General features: G+C 42.0%; 1 protein-coding gene across 1 annotated transcript in view; it reads left to right on the top strand.

The window, feature by feature from the left end:
* The first annotated feature begins 2,492 nt into the window (after positions 1-2,492).
* Positions 2,493-22,441, top strand: part of DPYSL3 (dihydropyrimidinase like 3) — a 146,073-nt gene continuing 126,124 nt past the window's right edge. The window contains exon 1 of the mRNA XM_049874003.1: positions 2,493-3,106. Within this exon, the coding sequence (XP_049729960.1) occupies positions 2,726-3,106 (381 nt within the window). The 5' untranslated portion in view covers positions 2,493-2,725. The remainder of the gene's footprint in view (positions 3,107-22,441) is intronic.

Genomic DNA, 22,441 nt, shown 5'->3' with positions numbered 1-22,441 from the left:
TCTTCTTCATAGCTCTTAGGATTATTTGAATTGTTCTTTCTCATTCTTTGTTTGATTGCCCCTGCTAGAATTAAGTTACACAGAGGAGGAAGCCAGGACAGTGCTGGACACATAGCAAGTGTCCCACTAAAAGTCTGTAAATAAATTCATGAGTGGTGAAGGGGCAGAAAGCAATGTGGAAGAGAAAGGAAACAACCTAAGTGAGCAAAGAGGGTTTGGCAGTTATGTAATAAGGTAGTTTGGCAGTTATGTACATGATGTAGTTTGGTGGTTATGTTATGGTGTAACTTGGCTGTTATGTAGCGATGTAGTTATCCTCCATTTTGTGATATAATGTAATCACCTCCATGATGTGACCCAATGTGATCAGACAATCAGTTGTAAGAGAAGTTTTCTTAGGGGTGTGGCCTGCATCCAATATATATGGACACTCTGGTAAAGCTTGCTGGCTTTTGCTCACTCTGGATCTTGCATCTGGCTCGTCATCCTCTGACCTCCAGTTCTTGGGACTTGAGCCAGCAGCCTGCTGTCTGACCTGCCTGTCTTAGGTTTGTCAGCCCCTTCAGCTGCGAGAGTCAGGAGAAGCCTCCAGCCTGATGCCTGACCCATGGACTTGCGACTTGCCAGCCTCTACAACTGCATGAGCCATTCTCTTGAGATAAATCTCTCTCTCTCCATACACACACACACACACACACACACAGATACACATATACACCTGCTTCACTGGTTTTGCTTCTCTAGAGAACCCAGCCTAAGATAGCACATGCTATTTCCTCTTTACCTCTTTACCTCCCAACGTGGCTAACTCCTATTCAGCAGCCATGGGAAACAGTAGACTTCTACTGGGTTTGCCCTGTCACCTCAAAACCGGTCTTAAAAACCAAAGTCATCATCTTTCCCCCAAAACTAGTCCTGCCAATTCCTGTATTTCAGTAAACATGCTCAAAACAGGAATCACCTGTGAGACATTTATGGATTGTCTATATGCCACGTACTGTTTTATATAGTATGAATATAAAGATAATAAAAACCACTGTTTTACTGATTTCTCGCATGAAATCGAGTCCATCATCAGTCAGCATTTGTTTAAAAGGAGCAGCTGCCCATAGGTTTTAAGCTGTTTAAAAGGCAGCTTAAGAAATCATGACTAATTTTGATAGAACACAGACAGTTTAGCAGGTGCTTCTCTTGTCACTGGGGGTGGGTACACTTGGCAGAAACCAAAGCTTGTCTTAGATCCTGGTTCAGGCCTACTTCCATCCCGAAACCTTCATGGCTATCACAGGCCTGCCACCTAGATCCCAGTTTCCGGCATCCTAGTTCCTCTCCAAAATTGGGGTTCAGAGCTTCAGTTCAGTGGCATCATGAGGAAGGGGTGGGGGGTGCAGACCACATTGGATGACATTGTCAGATGAGGTGACACCAAAATGATGGCAGAATTTTGGGGCAATGTTTCAGCAGAAACTTATCATTTTTAATAAAAATATCCCGGTAGTTAGTTATAACAACAAAAACATTTTTCGTAAGCCCAGCTGGGGTTTGTTATATGAGGGACAACAATTTTGAGAGAGTAACTTTGCACGGCAAAATCTAGGAATGTGTGCATGTCTGTGATCACTAATGCAATTGTGTGTGAGGCAAATTGTGGGTGAAGGGTGGAGTAAACAGCCAAGCCTGTAGCTGGTAGTTGCCAAGGAGTGGATTCCCTGTCCAGAATAGAACTGCTCCATAGGGTTTTCAAGGCTGTGACCTTTCGGAAACATACCACCAGTCCTTTCTTCAGAGGCGCCTCTGGGTGGGTTCGAACCAGCAACCTTTCCCCTAAGAAGGGAGCCCTTATCCATTTATCCACTTGTACCATTAAGGACTTAACCATTTGCACCAACCAGTATTGTATATATATAAAGTAAGGATGAATTTAAGTGTTAATTCGTCTGTGAGTCAAACAAAGACTTTTGTGATTGTTGGTGAGGTAATAGGGTTTCTTTGTCTGTGTGTGTTCCTGTGTGTGGAAACAAATTCAGGAGTTCCTTATATGAGGCAAAGCGGAGAGTGCAGGTTTGTGAGGCAGATTCTAGAACTGGGTGTATCTGTGAGAGTTCTGAAATTAGGGTGAAGCAAGTCTAGAGTTATGAATAAACCAAGTCTAGTACCTCTGAATTTATTTGTATTAATTGGACTTGGCTTTGGGATTAATACATGTGGGTCAACAGATTTGTGTTTGTGAGGTAAACTCCGGAGTTAGTGTGGGTGAAGCAGGATTTGTGTGGATATGTGAATCAAGTTTTGAGGCGGAAATATTTCTGAGACACCTGAATTATGTTTAAGTATATGCAGCAAGTCCAGGGGTTCCTGCGTTAGCAGGAAGTGTGTGTGTGCGCGCTCCAAGTTTAGAATTTGTATTTGTGATGAGCAACAACTATGCGTAAGCATGTGAGGCCACGTTGGGGTTGGAGGTGAGGGAGGAGGGGTGGCTGGGCGGTTTCCTCTCGGCCGGCAAGAGGTCTTCCGAGCGGAGCGCGCCGCTGCCCCGGGCCCCTACGCTGCGCGCTCGCTGGCTCGTTGGGGACAGAGGCAGGAATCGGAGCAGCACTGCCGCCTCTGGCGCGAAGGCTCAGGCACCTCCTCCCGCCCCAGTCACTGTGGCTCGGCGCACGCTGCCGGCGGCTGCCCTTTCCGCCTCTGGGGAAGAAAACCCGCGGGCCGCTGCGGCGCTTCAACCATGGCTTCGGGCCGAAGGGGCTGGGACAGCTCCCATGAAGACGACCTGCCCGTGTACCTGGCCAGGCCGGGCACCACGGACCAGATCCCGCGGCAGAAGTACGGCGGCATGTTCTGCAACGTGGAGGGCGCCTTCGAGAGTAAGACGCTGGATTTCGATGCCCTGAGCGTGGGGCAGCGGGGCGCGAAGACTCCCCGGAGCAGCCAGGGCAGCGTCCGCAGCACCGGGGCCCAAGCCGGAGCCGAAGTGGACACGCCGCGCAGGGGCCAAGGCCGGGAGGAGAGCAGGGATCCAGCACCCGTGTCGCCTGCGCCCGCCGGGGTGGAGATACGGAGTGCCACAGGCAAGGAGGTGTTGCAGAACCTCGGCCCAAAGGACAAGGTAAGAGGGCCCGGGTCTCTTCTCCGCCTGCCATAGCTCCCTTCTCCAGCTCTGGGCGCCATGGGCCGGACACAACTTTCTCCCGCTCACTTTGCACCGGGGTAGGGGAGTAGTTGGAGAAAAAAAGCATCCTCCGCTGAGCGTAGCGTGACCTCCTAGCCCGGACCTTGGATTCGCGAATGTTCCCAATTGCAGCATCTTCGCGCGCACGGGGCAAGGGTGCACTAGACAGGCGCCGGGTGCGTCTCCCCCTGCCTCCCTACCGCACCCTCGGGCCATCCGTTCTGGGTGGGTGTGTCAGGCCGGCCAGCCTGGGAAGGCTCAGTGATTTCCAGCCCTTCTTTCCCGCTGAGTAGCCTGCAGCACAATTGCCTTGGCCCCCTTCTGGCCCTAGATTAAATCTCTACCCGGGTCACCAGGGCAGAGGACCTACTGATCCTGGGAAAACTGGGCCGTCTTCATAGTGCCGGCTGAAAGTACAGGCAGGATGAGCAGTCTCCCCTTACTCTTCGAACATCAGCCCTGTCCTTGAAACTTTTGGGTGTGGAGCCACTAGACTAAACATTCTAATCTCTAGGCCTCACTTCTGTCTTTGCACGTTTCACATCTGTTAGAAAAGGGTGTATTTGTGTACAGAGCTTGGCATACAACCGGGATCTAGCTGCCTCTGGAAGAATATCTGTAGTTTTGAAAATAGACTAGAGTATTAAGGGCTCACATTAAACTTGCACGAACTCCAAATTCCTCTCTGCTTCTCTGACATGTGCCAAAGGCAGGTCCTTCTGTCTGTGTATTTTAGAGAAACTCATGCCCCACTCAACTGACTGAAGGGAAGGCATTGAAATCCAGCTTGTCCTGATTTATTTTGTGAAGAATCAAAGAGGTAGTTCGGAAAATTCAGGGCCTGAGGCAGGGCTGGAGGACTCAAAGTTCAAACTGATGCTTTTGAGTTCGGGAACAATAGTAGTCAGAGGCCGCCACCCTTGTCTAGGGAATGGCTGTGAAATCCATCTGCATATATTATTCTGCACTAGTACTGTTATGAATAATAACCTGAAATGGAAATGTCTGCCTCAGAGCAATTACAGTTAATGGTTATCCAGATTTTAGTTGTTTTTCCATTAAATTTCAGTGAACCAGTGAAAGGACAACACCTCTCTCCACTGTTTTATTTTTGACGGTTTAGAAAACAAACACTTAACTATTGAGACCACCAGGGTAAGCACCTACTGGGGCAGGGGCTGTTTAAAGGAGCCATTTGGGAAACATTGTCAGTGTTCATTGCAATCACTCATTTAGTTTGCAATTTTCACATTATCCTTTGGATATAAGATCCCTCTAGGCCCTGCTCACATGCCCTTTTAGGGACTTCTAATATTTGGAAGAGGATAGGTTGATTTCTAAACTGAAGAATGGCCCTATGCAAGGATTATTGTCTCTCTTCAGGTCTGACTTGTTCAGTATTGAAATGTTCCCTTCCTGACTCTAAGGGGTAGGAGAAGTGATGGAAAAGGTCAGTAACAATTGCTGTGAGTCAGTGCTATTCCCTCTGCTGGAACACCCCTGATGTAAGTCAGATAATATGCCTACTTTGCAAGATTTAGGAATGGTAACTAGAGAAAAGAAATATGTTTCTCCTTTCAACCCAGCAATTCTTTTTCCTCCCTTTTGCAAACCCGATACTTTTGGCTCCTAATTGAAAAATAATAATACAACTGAAGCATCAGCAGGATTTCCAGTGCTACATGGTTATTTGTAAGTTCGGCTTGCTGTCGGCTTAGTCCGGGCTGTGTTATTACCTCTAATTTGGTTGAATCATGCTGCAAGAAGAGACCACAGAGGTTATCTAGCTCTATACTTGATGGTTAGTTCCTTGAGTATAGGGATTGTGTGTCTGGGTTTATCTTTGGCTGGAATGCCTTGCACCTTCTAGGTGCTCGATAAATGTTTGATACATTAAACCTCCTTAATGAAGCCACCTATTTTGATATGTAAATACAAAGTGGTCATCTAGCTTCTGCTTAAATACTGCCATTTTCAGGGAGCTCACTACCTCATGAAGCAACTTTTGGTCAACTTTGTTTAAAAAAAAAACCAAAACTTAAAAAAAAATAATTAAGTCTAAATCAGCCTACCTGTAATTTCTATATGTTATTCTTAATTCAGACCTCTGCAGATATAAGAATGAATGTGGTTCCTTATTCTGAGCACATTTTAGGGATTTTAAGCATGTGGGCTCTTGTAGCTGTCAGAAAAGCTTGGGTAATGCCTCAGTAACAAACAACCCCCAAATCTCAGTGGCTCAATCAGACAATAACGATTTATTTCTCACTCGTGCTACTTATCTAGCATGCATCAGCAGGGAAGCTCTGTTCATCACTGTTACTCAGACATAGGTTAGTGGAATCTCCACTTCTACACATCCATGATAGGAAGACCACGTGGCAAGTTGTATGCAGACTTTTCAACTCCTACACTGAAGTGCCAAACATGACTTATGCTCACATTTCATTGGCTAAAGCCGAAGAAGGAATTGGGGGAGTGCAATCTACCCTGATCCTGTGACACAGAGACTAGAAATATTTGGCAAATAATTCTAATAGCTCTCCCAGATCTGGGGACAGACTACTTGGATGAAACCTGGTCCAACCTTTACTAGCTATGTGAGCATAGCCTGTGACTTAAGGAGCCCTGGTGGCATAATGGTTATGGTTTGGCTGCTAACTGAAAGTTAGAGATTCGAACCCATTGGCTGTTCCATGAGAGAATAGACCTGGCGTTCTGTTCTTGTAAAGATGAAACAAAAACCAAAAACAACCCAAAACCGCCCCCAAAACCAAACCTATTGCAGTTGAGTCGATTCTGACTGAGAGCGACCCTACAGGACGGAGTAGAACTGCCCCACAGGGTTTCCGAGGCTGTAATCTTTGTGGAAGTAGAGTGCCACATCATTCTCTGGCAAAGTGGCTGGTGGGTTCCAACTGCTGACCTTTCAGTTAGCAGCCGAGCAATTAACCACTGTGCCACCAGGGCACCTTTTGTAAAGATTACAGCCTAGGAAACCCTATGAGGCAGTTCTACTTTGTCATATAGGGTTGCTGTGAATTGGAATCGACTTGACGGCACACAGCAACAGCCTGTGACTTAGCTGGCACACGATAACCTGCGACTTAGCTTCTTCGTGTCTTAGTTTCCTCATCTGCAAAATGAGGATACTGCAGTAGTAACTGCCTTGCACATTAAGTACTTGAAACTCTTCAATTTAATTGCCTTCTATATGTTTAAGGGTAATTAGCGCCTTCTCCCTAAAATTCTCTTTTTTCAGTCTTATTGTGCCTAGCTTCTTCAGCCCGCGTACAGTCCTTCACCATTCTTATTTCCTTTTCAGATTATACTATATTTTATAAATATTCTTCCTAAAATACAATGCCTAGAATTGAACATAGTGTTGCAGATGGGATATGCCCATGGCAAAGTACATTAGACTTTCCTTAATTTAGATACAGCGTATCCTTTTATAGTACAAGAGTACAATTAATAATTCAGTATCTGTGTCCTACTGTTGTCTCCATAGTAAACACCCTGTCATTCAAGCCTTTGGAACCTTTTTCACATAAACTCCTGTTAAGCCAGGACACACCCTTTTGGTGCCTATAGAACTGAACTTAAAACCAAAAGAAAAAAACAATTGCCACAGGATTTTATTTTTGTCCCACTGTAATATTCACCATCATCTTAGCTCATCTTTCTATCATATCAAGATAATTTTGAACCTCAATTCTGTGATATTGCACCCACATCCCCAGTTAGGACCATCTGCGGATTTGATAAGTTCTGCTTTTTGAGCACTTTGGATGTTCCTAACATAAAACAAATATGTATGTATATGTACTTTTCTCTCTCTCTTTTTGTTCCTCACATAAAATGATATTACAGGTGAGAAAATTGAGGCCCAGTGATTTTCAGTGTTTTGCCTCAAATCAAATAAATAATAAGTGGGGAGTCAGAATTCAAACTCTTAATTTTTCTGATGCCAGAGACCAGGCTCTTTCCAGACTGCAAGGGTGCTGCTTTTTTCATTCAAGAGCTTGACCCTTATGTCTGCCCCTGATAATGTTAATGTGATGCAAGGCAAGGGCAGACCCTCCCGCCACACCTCCAGGAACCTTCCCCATCCTGCTGCCAGCCTATTCTTCAGGACCCCTTGAGATTAGTTGCTCAACCTTTGAGATCAGTTGCTGCAAAATCCTTAGTCTTCCAAGGTGATTGATTGTAAAGTTAATCAAAAGATTATATATATATATATGTTTTAATGTTTTGACCAAACCAAAATATGCATTGTCTCTAACCCATTGCCATTGAGTCAAAATCTAAATATTGACTCCTACCTTAAGGAAATCAGTTTAGTTAATAAATGAATAGATTATGAAGGGGTGTAAATAACAAAAGTGTGGCAGAATAAAAATATAAAAATGTCTTTGAGTTACACTCTGAATGCCAACTTCCAGGTTTGAGGCATCACTGGGAGTTGACATTATGGTTAAATTATGTATTTAGATTTTTCTCACGATAAAACCAAAACCCAACCCGCTGCCGTCGAATTGATTCTGACTCATAGCCATTCCTGCTCATAGCGACCCTGTAGGACTGAGTAGAACTGCCCCATAGGGTTCCAAGGCTGTAAATCTTTTATCTTTCTCTCATGGAGGGGCTGGTGGGTTTGAACCTCTGACTTTTTGCTTGGCAACCGAGTGCTTTAACCACTGCGCCACCAGTACCACAACTCTCCATAGTTGGTTCACACAACTTTTTGTTTACAATTGTTGACACTAAGTGTATAGAAAAGCAATTCTGAGTAAAAAAGTATTTCTCACCATGGCTTTCTATGCACACAGAATTTTCCTAGCAGTGAACAAATTACTGGAAGGAAGAGAATTATGATATATAGTCAACCAAGAGCAAACGATACTGCAAAGACTTTGTCATTCGGCATAAACAAAGTAACCACAGTATGATCACATGGGTCTATTGACAACCCCCTATCAGGAGCCTCTGGCTATTTCTAGTTCCCTGTTTCCCACCTGGGCCACTTTTGTGCAAGATGTGAAGTCAGCAGGGATTCTGGGTATATTGGGAGACACTTTGAAACAAATGAGATGCAGCTCTTACCTCTTTACCATTTATCCTTTGCCTTCTTTGTCCTGGGCTAAAGTTTTTAAAATGATTCAGGGAAACTGAAGTTCTCCTCCCTACAATGGAAGACAGCTGGAAATAGAATTTTAGGTTTATAAAGGCCTCACTGGTTATCAGCATTGAAACTCGTTAGTGTAAATGAATTTTACAAGGCCTCCCTGACAAATTAAAGCTTGCACCCGGACCAGGAAAAAAGACTCCTGGTTATGTGGCCCTCAGGCCACACTCAAATTGGGGAGTATATTTCCTTATCCAAACTTGCCAGTGTTTGAAACCTTTCAGAACTTTGGTTTAATTTGACAGTGGGCATTTGGGGAACATAAAAATTGTGCCTTCTAAGTAATGCTGCGATTGGCAGAGTTCCCTCAAAGTAATGGTCCCTGGAGACAAGGTTTTGCTGACGGCTCTTGTAAGGGTATTTTTTTTTTTCTTCTAAGTAGTGTTTAGGATGGCTGTAGCACTGTCTGCGATGCTTTTCTGTCAGAGATCCCTATAGCTGATTCTCTTTGTGATTAATTTCCCTGTGCATTATCCCTGCAAATACTCTTCCTGTGAGACAGTGGGTAATGCTTACTAGGAACTGGAAATCTGGCTGAGGAGAATGCAAAATGTGACTGGATGTAAAGCCTTCCATTTTCTGGAGGAGACAGAAGGTCCATTTCACCATGTAAAGACTTTTTTTTGTGTTTTTAGCTTGTAGGAAAATGTAGTGTTATAATTTATCTGAACTCTTCACATGGACTCACATGGCATTCAAAAAAAACAACAGTTCCACTCTATCAAGAACAATGAGATGAGGCAGGGAGAATAATTGGATAAAGCATTAGCAGTCTCAACTCTGAGACCCACCCATTTATCAGCTGTACAACTTGGGCAGGCCACCTTCCCTCTTTTTGAGCTTCAGTTTCTCCATTTCCAAAATGAAGGGACTGGACAAGATGGTCACTGTGGCAGTGATTTATACACTTTTTTCATTGTGAACCTCTATCCAAAATTATTTTGAACGTCCTGGGTGGTGCAAACCATTAACATGCTCAGCTGCTAACTGAAAAGTTGGAGGTTCAAGTCCATGCAGAGGTACCTCTGAAGAAAGGCCTGGAGAGCTATTTCCAAAAAATCAGGCATTGAAAAACCTGTGGAGCACAATTCTACTCGAACAAACGTGGGGTTGCCATGAGTTGGAATCAACTCAACAGCGACTGGTTTTGGATATACACACATATATATACACATACGTGCGTACACATATGTACGTACGCATGTTTATATATGTAAATTACATATAGATACTGTATTACTCTCTTATGGCTAAAAATATAAATAAAAAAGAGATCTTTTAATAAATACAAATATAAAACAAACCAAACCCACTGATGTCGAGTCGATTCCAACTCATAGTGACCCTATGCAAACATAAAAAAAAAAAGGTCCTGCTATTTTTTTCCTGCACCCAGTGATTTATCTTGGCCACTCTTTTGGATGAATGATTAGAAATCTGTGACCTCAAGACCATAGCTATAACAGTCAGTGGCTCTAAATGTTACAGTCATTAATGAGCTTCCTCTCTCTCTGAGCTGTTCAGTGATATATGCTCTTTAACAGACTAGTTTCTAAGAGAAAAGTTCAAAACTGTTGAAGGCTTGTGATGAGGCTACATTGCAGGGGCTGGTAGTGCTTCTGGGTATTCTCCTTTTAAGCATATATGGGGGTTGGACAAGTGGGATGCAGCTAACAAGGGGCACTAGAAATTTAATGAGTCATTCCTAAATATTCCTTTATGCACTAATTTCTTTTCACTTTGTTTTTAACCAACATTTATTAAACAGCAGCTATTGGAGCCCTGGTGGCACAGTGGGTAAGAGCTCAGCTGCTAACCAAAAGGTTAGCAGTTTGAATCGGCTAGTCACGCCTTAGAAACTCTACGGGTCAGTTCTACTCTGTCCTATAGGGTCGCTATGGGTTGGAATCAACTTGATGGCAACAGGTTTCTTTCTTTGTTTTTTTTTTTTTTTTTTAATGGAAGTACATAATCAAAAACAGATGTTAGAGAAACAAAAATGAACCAATCAGATAAATAGTAGAAAAACAGAAAAAACTGTGTGTTTTCTTGTGTGTGTGACACATGTATATGTTTTTCAAAATAAAAGCAGGAACGTGCAGTATTTTTGTTTCAAAAAACTTTTTTTTAAACTTAAGTTATTGTGACATCTTTGTTGTTGTTGTTGTGTGACGTTCAGTCAGTTCTGGCTCATAGTGACCCTGCAGAACAGCGTAGAACTGCCCCATAGGATTTCCAAGGCTGTAAATCTTTATGGAAACAGACTGCCACATCTTCTCTGGTGGAGCGGCTAGAGGGGTTGACATCTTTACAGAGCAGTATTTTTCAAAGCGTAATTTACTATAACTGCACAAGTACTTTATCATAATGTACCATATATTTAATTACTAATTCCTTTTATTGGACATTTGTGGTTTTGTTTTGAGTTTTTATTTTCTTTTTTAAACATTAAAAAAACTATTGTAAATATATATGTAAGAATGTATTTGCCATTTCCACATTTTTTACATGTACAATTCAGTGACATTAATTACGTTCATCGTGTTATTCAACCATCGTCATTATCGGTTCCCAAATTTTTCTGTCACCTTCAACAGAAGCTCAGTGTTCCGTTGACAGTGATTCCCCTTTCCCCCCTTCCTCTCACCCATCCTTGGTAACCACTAATAAGCTTTGATCTTTATAGTTTCTAGATATATAAATGGGATCGTATAATATTTGTCCCTTTGTGACTGATTTCTCTCAGCATAATGTTTTTAAGTTTCATCCATGTCGTAGCACGTATCAGGACTTCATTGCCCTTTACAGGAGGTAATATTCCATTGTATGTATCATATTTGTTTTGCATTCTTCTGTTGATGGCTATTTAAGTTGTTTCCACCTTTTGGCTCTTGTGAATAATGCTGCAGTGAACATTGTTGTACAGATATCTGAGTCCCTGCTTTTCAAGCCTTCTGGGTATATACGTAGATGTGGAATTACGGGATTATGTGGTCATTCTACTTTCTCTTTTTGCTAGTATACACAACACTGACCTCCTTTCTAGATAAATCTTCAGGCATATTTATTTTTATTTCCAATGAAGAATTCCAAGAAATGCCTGCAGCGTGATCATTTTCCTGCTGCCAGAACCCTGAGCATGGATGCTTCCTACTTGGAGCTTCAGGTTCAGGGCTTCAGGGTGGACAGCCAGGTGAACATTTTGTACAAATTCTATAAGAAAGAGGAGTGCAGCCTGGGACAGGGTGGTCAGGGAAACAGAGGCAACATTACAAGGGCCACATTTCTCAACAGCAGATGAGATGAAAGAACTACAAAAGCCAGGCAAGTGGGACAAAGTGAAAAATTATGAGAATAGGAAGAATTTTAAATCTTAGTGGGGGATAAAAACATAAAAAAAAAAAAAGTTAAAGCTGTAAAAGGAGACCTACCACAAGTTGGGATGGAATTTTTCTCTACCAAAGTATCTCCAGCAATAATCTCTTGGCAGTTTCCTTTTTTCTGAGTTTAGGAGCACAAATGTGAAGTACAAGAGATGTGTTCTAATGAAAAGCTCCATTTATGGAGTATTCATTTATCCAAGACATTGCTGGCTCCAGTCCTTACAGCAACTCTGCAAAATAGATATTAATTCCCACATAGTCTAGAAGAGAAACTGAGTCTGAGAGAGGTTATTGACTTATCTATGGTTGTACAACTAGAAACTGACAGAGTCAGAATGTAAGCCTAAGGGATGTCCAAGTGCTTTCTATCTACCATTAGGTTGTTCTTCCCTTGTGTGAGTGCCAGCTAAGTGTCAGTGCTGAGTGGGTTCCAGAACTTGGACCTGTCTTAGCTAAGAGGCTTATCTAGAATAAAAAGTCAGCTAGTAGAGATTTCTGGAGAGAGAGAGCACTGGGTACACAGAGTCGGGATGGCAACAGAATGAGTCACCAAAGGGTGAACACAGTAGCTGAAGCAGGAAAAATCAGAAGCCTGGAAAGAAGCCAGGAAGTAGAGCAAGGGAAGGAAAAAGTGGATAGGGACTTAGACAGTTGTCATGATGTGCTCCAAGTGCCTAATGATAATTTTTATTGGCTACTGTGCTTGCTGGTAGATTGACCTGAGGTAAAGGCACCTGCTAAGGACAGATAGTATTCAAAGGATGTCAACAGAAATAGGGCTCAAACCCAGGTCTACATGACCTTGGAGTCCATACACCAGTATTCTAGACAGACTGTCTTTGTTGGGGGAAGAACCAGTTGCTTATTTTCAGTAAGCTCCATTATATACAAAGAGAAAAGTTATATAATGTTTGCCTTGGATTGGGAGAGGGCTAGGGAGGGACTGTTTTCCTCTAGCTAATATTCCCGTATCCTGCCACATGGAAGTAAATAAAACCAATGAAATGGAAAGTTGTGTGATAAATGGATGCTGAATGAGGGGAAAAAATACAGTTGGTGACCAATTATATGTTATAAAATAGGTAGGGAGGAAAAATCTTTCCAAAGAGATAGCTTTTTCCTACACACCACCTAAGGAGAGTCTGGAAGCCAACCAGTTGCACACTAAGGGAACTTTTTAGTGAGGTTATAGTGGGGGGAGCAAGGAGTTTGAAATGGGGAGGGGGTTTGAAATGAGGGCCGTGGGGCTGGCAATGTATACTGTTAGCTAAGAGTTAGCACAGAAAGGATGGGATGCCCCTCAATTGTCTAGAACAGGAGTTTATAAACCTTTTCTGTAAAGTGTCAGATAGTAAACAGTTAAGACTTTGTGGGCTACAAAGTGTCTGTCCCAACTACTCATTTTTGTATAGCACAGGCAGCCACAGACAATATATAAATGAATAGGTATGCTTGTATGACAATAAAAATTTATTTACAAAAATATGCAGTGTGATGCTGGATTTGGCCCATGGACCATGGTTTACCAACCCCTGGTCTAGAATACAAGAAAAGAGGCACAGGTGTGTGTGTGTGTGTGTGTGTGTGTATGTGTGTGTGTTGGAGTAGTAGGGTGAGTTTTAGCAACTATTCAGTATGATTCAGAAATTTGGAAGTAGATACGGTAGCTAAGCAAAACAATCTAAAAGGCTCAGAAACACTAGTTCCCCTTTCAGGATGTCTGAAATCAGAAGAGGAAATAAAAATAAATGCATATCTGACAATGAAGGTGAGAACAATGCTACAGGTTTTAAAGAATGCAGATTTATGAAGTAGATACAAGTGTTCTCAGTGAAGACAAAGACAGGAGAAAGGGGGCGGTTAACCTGGAAATGACAGTGGGAAGGAAACAAATAGGAGAAGTTTGGGTCATTAAGAAGAAGGAGGTCAAGCTTAAAATAAAGCTTTGTTGGAGTGCTAGAAAAACGAGCTATGAGAAGGCAGCAAATAGCTTGATGCTGCAAATAGAAGAGGCAAAGGTGGAAAAGAAGTTCTCTTAGAGAAAGCCAAAAAATGTGGCATCAAGTCAAGAATGGTAGGCCCACCCACTCTTCACACATGGTCAACAGATTAAAAATTTAGAGGTTTGGGAGCTGAAATAGTGGTCTGTCCAATAAAAATGAGATTACGAATTTGCTGGGAAAGGGCATCCTTGGGATAGGTGAGCTTGTTATCTTTTTGGAAGATATGTGTGCACTGTTTAGGAATCCTGACTTAGGGGTCAGGAATTCAGTCAGCGCTAGATCCAGGTGAGGCATCAAAGAGTCAATGACTTTATTAATTCACGCTCTCATTCATTTACTCTTTCATTCGTTCATGAATTCAACAGATACTGAGTGTCCCCCATGAGCCTTTTCAGAGTAACCAGCAGTCAGAGACTTACGAAGAACTGGAAGGGATCGTGTTGAAGAAGTTGTGGCAGCTTCAAAAACGAGTGCTCAGAAGGCCAGTGGGATGTTTACTTAGGACAGAGATGGGAGAAGAAAGGAACATTCAAGAAACTGATATTCATGCGGGGGTTTCTCCACCACAGGCAGATTCATCCAGCTAGACTGTAGAATCTCAGAGCCGGAAGCACCTTCAAAAGTCATCTTGTGCCACACTTTCACTTTACAGATAGGGAAGCTGAGACCTCTAGAGGGGAATAAGGATGAAAAATGAAAATTATTGCGTGCTTATTTTATCATATGCTAGGTGCTATTTTTTTAGTGTCATAAAATACACATAAAACTTACCATTTTAATCATTTAAAATTGTACAATTCAGTGGTATTAAGTACATTCACAGTATTGTGCAAACATCACCATGATCTATATCTAGAACTTTTCCATCAGCCCAAAAGGAAACCCTGTACCTATTAATCAGTCTCTCTCTATTTCCCCTACCCCCGAGCCACGGCAACTACTCATCTGCTTTCTGTCTCTAAGGAATTGCCTATTCTGGATATTTCATCTGAATGGAATCATACAATATGTGGCCTTTTGTGACTGGCTGTTTTCTCATAAGCAGGTTTTCAATGTTCATCTATGTTGTAACATGTATCCTGACATGTATCATTCCTGTTTTTTGCTGAATAACATTCCATTGTATGGATATACCACAGTTTGTCAGTCCATTCATCAGTGGATGGACGTTTGGGTTGTTTCCACTTTTGGGCTATTAAGAGTGTTGCTGGGCCTTCTGTTGGCCCAGGACAGGAACCATTCCCGAAGACAACTCATCAGACATGGAAGGGACTGGACAATGGGTTGGAGAGAGATGCTGATGAAGAGTGAGCTACTTGTATCAGGTGGACACTTGAGACTGTTTTGGCATCTCCTGTCTGGAGGGGAGATAGGAGGGTAGAGAGGGTTAGACACTGCCAAAATTGTCAGGAAAGGAGAGTCTGGAAGGGCTGACTCATTAGGGGGAGAGTAAGTGGGAGTATGGAGTAAGGTGTATATAAGCTTATATGTGACAGACTGACTTGATTTGTAAATGTTCACTTAAAGCTCAATAAAAATTATTAAAAAAAAAAAGAGTGTTGCTGGGCTAGGCACTGTATTAGAACCCTGGTGATGCAACAGTTAAGTGCCCAGCTGCTAACTGAAAAGCTCCCTGAGAGAAAGACCTGGTGATCTTCTCCCGTAAAGATTTCAGTCTAGAAAACCCTGTGGTGCAATTCTACCCTGTCACATGGGGCCGCTATGAGTTGGACGGCACACAACATCAACAGGCACCATATTAAGCACTTTTCGTGTATTCATTTAATCTTGTTCACAAAGACCCTTGGAGGGAGATACTATAAATGTACCCATTTTACAGATGAGGAAAGTGAGATTAGGTCACTTGCCCAAGTTGCGCAGTTAGTCTAAGGGCTAAGACTTAAATTGCCTCTTCTCCAACCCAGTACTCTTTCTACTCTGCTCCGCTAGCTTAGCTCCGTAAGGACAGGACACACCGCTTGTTCCTGACTGCTCTTCCTCCATGTCCATCAATCACTTGTGCCCAGTATAAAAAAAAAATGTACTGTAAATTAATTGAGTTAAATTCCTCTCCTGAATAATACACAGGAAAAAAGGATAAAACAATATTGTAAATCAATTATGGCATGTTCATATGACAGAATATTATAGAACAATTGAAATGGATGCTGTAGAAAAATAATGGCATGAAGAAATGTTCCTGGTTTACTTAGTCCCTCAGCAGTGTGAGGAAAGGTATTATCCGTTCTTGGTTAAGGAAACTGAGGTATAGGAAGGTTAAATAACATGTCCCAGCTCAAACAGCCAGCAAAGCCAGAATTCTCTCTACTCTCCAGACCCATGCGCTTAGCCACAATTAAAAAATTAAATGGAGATTTAACAAAATCTTAGCACTGGTATATTTCTGCACATTGAGATAATGTGTAATTTGTATTTTCATCCATTCCTTCAGCTGTATTTGCCATATTTTCTACAATGACCTTGCATTGCTTTTCTTAACAGAATAAAAGCAGTACACTTTCTCTTAGAAATAAGAGAGTCCTGCTCTTAAATTAAGCTCACAACATAGTTGACTGAAAAAAAAAAAAAAGAGCTAAAACCTCTCATAGAAGAAAAATGAGAGAAAATATGGGCCACAGCAAAAATAAGGAACGATGTTGGCTAGAAACATTAAACGGAGGTACTGTTTTGTGGTTTTTTTTTTTTTTACCATCTCAACATTTGGGACCTATTAATGGATGCTGACAGCTCCTGTTCCCTAAATAAGAATTTCCATTTGCCAATTCCTCACAAAGTTTTGGTGATGTGAGAGAGCGGTTAAAGACCATGCCAAATCATATGTAATGGTGGATCATCCAGTGTGATAGGGGCATTCAGTTATTAAGTTATACTCCTTAATCCTCTAATAGTCTAATTTTACTTTGCTTTTGTTTCTGTATATTACCAGTGAGCACTAAATCGTGTAGGGTCTCTGCAAAGGATTTGAGAAATAACTCTTCTTCATATTGTTCACATAAGAACAATATTAGTTTGTTATTGTTGGTAGTAACACCACCAACAAAACCTATTCATTGTCTCCAAGGACTTACGTTGTTGATATTTAATTCCAAATTTCCCCTCTCAAGCCCTGGCTCCTTATTCAGTCAGCAGTGATGTGGCTCCACAATAGCTATAATATTGTCATAATTTCCATGGAAACCGCCTGTAAAGCTGCAAACACAGGATTACACCCTCCCTGCAGGCTGAGGCAGGAAGGCCAGATGGGACTTGAAGGGAAAAAAGCCCTCACTGAGACATAAATCACTTAGTGGGGGTGGAGGGAAGGTGACGGGGGAGGCAATCACTTCAGGAGGAAAATTGTGTTTGGTGCAGTCTTGCCGCAGGGCGATAGTCCCGTGAAGTGGCCTGTTGTGCTGGTTCCTTTCTAAGGCCAGCGTTTGGGCCTGGTTACTTGCTTGGATGATGGTGCTAATGAGGCCAGAGACAAAGATTTCTCCCTATGAGGTCATCAGCCACAGACAGACAAATAGTACGTCCTGTTAAGCACACCTGTGCTAAGAAGGTAGGGAAGAAACTAACAAGTAATGACACCTCTGTGTGCCAGGCTGGACCCTTCAAGAAAATATCTCACTGGACCTTCAAGAAAACCCAGAGGGGAAGATATTGTTATTCCCATTTTACAGATGAGGTAACTAGCCTACTCTCACTCCTATTTTGTCTAACTCCCTTTCCTTTGAGTCTCAGCTTCATCTTGAGCATAACCTTGGCCTCTTCCCTGATTCCTCAAAGCTGGATGAGGTGCCCCTGTGTGCTTCTCAATGCACCTCTGTGTGATATTTATCATTCTGCATTAAAACACTTGCTTAGTTATTTCTTTCCCATTAGCCCGCGAGCCCCGTGAGGGCAGTACCCTTAGTACCTATCTTCATTATCAATTGCGGCTATAACAGAAATCCCACAAGTGGATGGCTTTAACAAAGAGAAATTTATTCCCTCAAAGTCTAGTAGGCTAGAATTCCAAATTTAGGGTGCCAGCTGTAGGAGAAGGCTTTCTCTCTCTTGGCTCTGGAGGAAGGTCCTTGTCATTAGTCCTCCCCTGGTCAAGGAGCTTCTCAGTGCGAGGACCCCAGGTCTAAAGGATGTGCTATGCTCCCAGTTTTTCTGCTTGGTTGTGTGAGGTCCCTTGTCTTTCTGCTTGCTTCTCTCTTTTATATCTCAGAAGAGATTGGCTTAGGATACAACCTAATCTTGTAGATTGAGTCCTACCTCGTTAATGTAACTGCCGCTAATTCCACCTCATTAACATCATAGAGGTAGGATTCACAACACATAGGAAAATCACATCAGATGACAAAATGATGGACAGTCACACAATACTGGGAATCATGGGCTAGCCAAGTTGACACACATTTTTTGAGGGGACACAATTCAACCCATAACTGCACCTAACACAGCGCTTGAGTCAGTAGGCCCTAAGTACGTATTTTTGAATGTATGTTCAGGAATGTGTTCAAAATTTATCTTTGTTAGCACAATGACTGGCATATAATGAACCCTCAGTAAATATTTGAATGAAATAGTGGATGAATGAATATCAGTGAGTACATTAAACAGTGGATCAGAGAGTCATACCAAGCTTTTCTGACTTCAGACCCTGTGTTGCAGTAGCTGATAGGAGGTCATTGACCTGTCTGGCCAGGCAATACAAAATGCGTGGCTTCCTGGTGGTGGCTTGGTAATGTATATATATTTTTTAATGTATTGTATTTTGATTGAAAGTTTACATAGCAAATTAGGTTCCCATTTAACAAATTTTGTACAAATTGTTCTGTGACATTGGTTACAATTTTCACAATGTGTCAGCATTCTCATTATTTCTGTTCTGTTTCCATTGATCTAGTTTCCTTTCCCTTCCTTGCCTTCTCATCTTTGCTTGTGGGTAAATGTTGACTATTTGGTCTCATATAGTTGCTAGTTTAATGAAACACATTGGTCACGAATGATATTGTTTATTTTATAAGCCAATCTATTATTTGGCTGAAAGGTGACCTCCAGGAGTAGCTTCAATGCCAAGTTCAAAAGGTACGTTAGGGAGATAGTCTTGGGGGTTCCTCTAGTCTCTATCAGTCCTGTAGGTCTGGCCTTTTTCAGGAATTTGAGTTTATATTCTACATTTTTCTCCCATTCTTTCTGGGACCTTCTGTTTTGTCCCTGTCAGAATTGGTTGGTAGTGGTAGCTGGCCACCATCTAATTCTTTTGGTCTCAGGTGAGAAGAGGCTGTGGTTCATTTGGGCTATGAGTCCTGTGCACTGGCTTCTTCTCTGAGTCTTTGAGTTTCCTTCATTCTCTTTTGCTCCGGATGAATAAAGACCAATAGTTTTATCTTAGATACCTGCTCCCAAGCTTTTAACACTCCCAGATGCTACTCACCAAACTAAGGTGTAGAACATTATCTTTATGAATTATGTTATGCCAATTGACTAAGTTGTCCCACAAGACTATGGTCCTAAGTCTTTTAACCCAGTAAACCAATCCTGAGAGTTGCTTGGATATGTCTAGGAAGTCTCTGTAACTGTGCCCCCTATGTGCTTTATTATATATATGGATATATATGCAGCACGCATAAACTTGCATATACATATGCCTACATATACACCTATACATGCATGTGCATGTACTCACCTGTGCCTTCCCATATACCTATATGCATAAATATCTACCGGTGTAACCACACACTCATATTTTTGGTTGTTATTACTGTTGATGCAAAGTTGTATATGTTACAGAATTTACCAAAGTTGTCCATTTTTCTTGTGTACTTCTTAGTGTCTTCATTTACCTTGGACAAGTTGTATAGACTTAAACCCATATTTGGTACAGCCTTTCCCATCACCAAAAATAACAAGTGTTTACTATCTAGAAAGCGATTCTCCTTCCCTCCCTGGGTATTGTCTGTTTTTAGAAGTATTGGTTGCTGTCAAGTTGATTACGACTCATAGCGACCCTATAGGACAGGGTAGAACTGGCCCATAGGGTTTCTAAGGCTTTAATCATTATGGAAGCAGACTGCCACATCTTTGTCCCATGGGGTAGCTGGTGGATTCCAGCTATGGACCTTTCCATTAGTTACCAGAGTGCTTAACCACTGTGCCACCGGGGCTCCTTTCATTTTAGAAGTGCATCCCATTAAATAACAGCTCTTGTGCTTACCTGAAGTCACCCCCAGCATGTGGAAAGTGCATTTGTCTGAGAGCCAGGAGAGCAAGGACAAGACATGGTTATGCTACTGTATAAATTTATCCAAACCCCTTCACCTTTCCCGGCCTTGCTTTCTCCATTTTTAAAACAGTGAATTGAACTAAATCTGTGATTTAGTAGAAGCATCTCCACATTTAAAAGAAATATAATCAAAAGTAATCTTATGCATAAGCCCAGTAAAAATGAAGCTGCTCAGATAGAGGTTTTCCCCAAACTTCCCCTATGTGCCCCACTCCCACCCCTTGGTGGGAGTTCAGTGGAAAACTTGGGCTCTGGGGAACACAGTTCAGAACTCATTGGAATAGATTATATCTAGGACATGTTTGGCTCTAAAAGTTGAAAAGCTCTAGACATTTGTATAGAAAGCTTCTAGCTGTCTGCTTTGACTGTTACTCATTTTGAGTGTTTAACATGGAAGTGAAGTCAGTAACTGGTGCAGGGCCAGCTTTATGGATATGCTACCTGTGCAGTCACACAGTTGGGCCACAGACTTGATTTAATGCTATGCTACCACTGTCTGGAAATCCTTGAGGGCCCACATTTTCATTGTGTACGTTTGAGCTCCACACACTATGTAGCCAGTCCTGGGTTGGTGAATATATTATCTATCCTAACATATAGGCATCTTGATGGAGAGGATGGTTTAGGGCTATTCTTTCTGATTTCTGGACCCAGAACCACCACTTTCCCAAAGGGTATTACCACTGAGCAAGTCATTTTATTTCTCTGAGCCTGTTTCTTCACTGGGGAACGTATTTCTTTATGATTGGGTTCTATAAGATTCGTAAGGATAGCTACCTTTTACTGTGTAATTTCCAAGTGCTTGGTAAATTGTGTTGGGAGAGGCAAGCCACCATGGGCTTTCAGTACTCCTGCACATTTGTATCAGTCATGCCAAGAATGCAAGGCCCAGATTGCTCTTTACCTGGATCATTTCTCAGCGTTGTATTTGTAGTGAACAGCCTTGAGAGATTAGGCAAGTTCTTCCTCAGACAAAGAGTAGCCTTGCTTCAGTTTACTATAAAAGCCAAATCAAAACCACTGCTGTTGAGTTGATTCCAACTCATAGTGACCCTACAGGACAGAGTAGAACTGCTCCATAGGGTTTCCAAGGAGCGCCTGGGGGATTCAAACTGCTGACTTTTTGGTTAGCAGCCGTAGCTCTTAACCACTATGCCACCAGGATTTCTAAGAATGGTGAATCCTCCAAACTCAGTATTCCTATCCTGTAATGCAACCCACGGCATGTGCAGGCATAGAAGATGAACCGTTTGGGTCATCTCCATGAGATTTGGGAAGCATGGGCCATCAACGGAAGTCAGCATGAAACTCTGGCTAATGCTTTTTCCTGGAATAATAAAGTCCTTTGTCTCTGACCCAGGAGTCTTGTATTTTCTGCGAGCATTGGTGAAATAATAACAGGCTAACTTGCTATTTTGTAAGTAAGGCAAACTCTCAGACTGCACAGATCTTGGCATATTCTATGTTTTATATTAATCACGTTGTAACAACAGCCCTATGAGGTAGGTAGTTCTAGTAACTATATTTCATAGATTAGAAAACTAAAGTTCAACAAGGTTCAGTAACTAGCCAAAGGTCACACAGATGTTATATAACAGAACCAAGATTAAAATGAGATCTCTCTTACTTTAAAAGTTATACTCTTAACTATGATATGTTTCCTTTCTGAATCAAATGAAATAATGACTATGAAATTTCTTGCAAACCCTAAAGCATATACAAATATGTTTTTATTACTAATAAAAATGTAACTATGATGTGGGCACTAAGAAACTGGTTCATTTTAACAAATGTGTATTGACTGTCTGCTGTGGGTCTAACTTCCCATGGCAGAGAAAGCTGTTTGTTTAAACTTCTGTGGAAAACCTGGGTTTAATAACGGTCATAGTGCTTACTAGGTGTGTGACATTGGGAAGATATTTAACATCTCCGTCCAATCAAGATTTGGTCATGAAAACAGATACCATACTAGGTACTTCAGACAGGGGGGATTTAATATAGTGAATTGATTGCTGGAAGCTAAAAGAGCAAAAAGACAACGTTGAGGTTAATCTAGAAATAGTAACTAAAGGACGCAGCAACCAGTCCAGGACTCAGGAAACAAAAGAGAAGAGGTGAGGCTGCCAGAATGGATGTTCTTGATGTTACCTGCTGTCAAGTTGTCCCCGACTTATGGTGACCCTGTGCACAAGAGAACAAAACACTGCCTGGTCCTGCACCACCCCTATGATTGGTTGTGGATTGGATCAGACTGTTGGGACCCATAGGGTTTTCATTGGCTAATTTCCAGAAGTAGATCATCAGGCTTTTCTGCCTCGTTCAGCTTAGTCGGGAAGCCTCGCTGAAACCTGTTCAGCATCATAACAGCATGTAAGCCTCCACTGCCAGATGGCGGTGGCTGTGCGTGAGAGGCATTGA

This window comes from Elephas maximus, chromosome 2 (assembly GCF_024166365.1).
Source record: "Elephas maximus indicus isolate mEleMax1 chromosome 2, mEleMax1 primary haplotype, whole genome shotgun sequence".
Taxonomy (NCBI): Eukaryota; Metazoa; Chordata; class Mammalia; order Proboscidea; family Elephantidae; genus Elephas; species Elephas maximus.
This window is presented reverse-complemented; position numbering and strand designations above follow the sequence as displayed.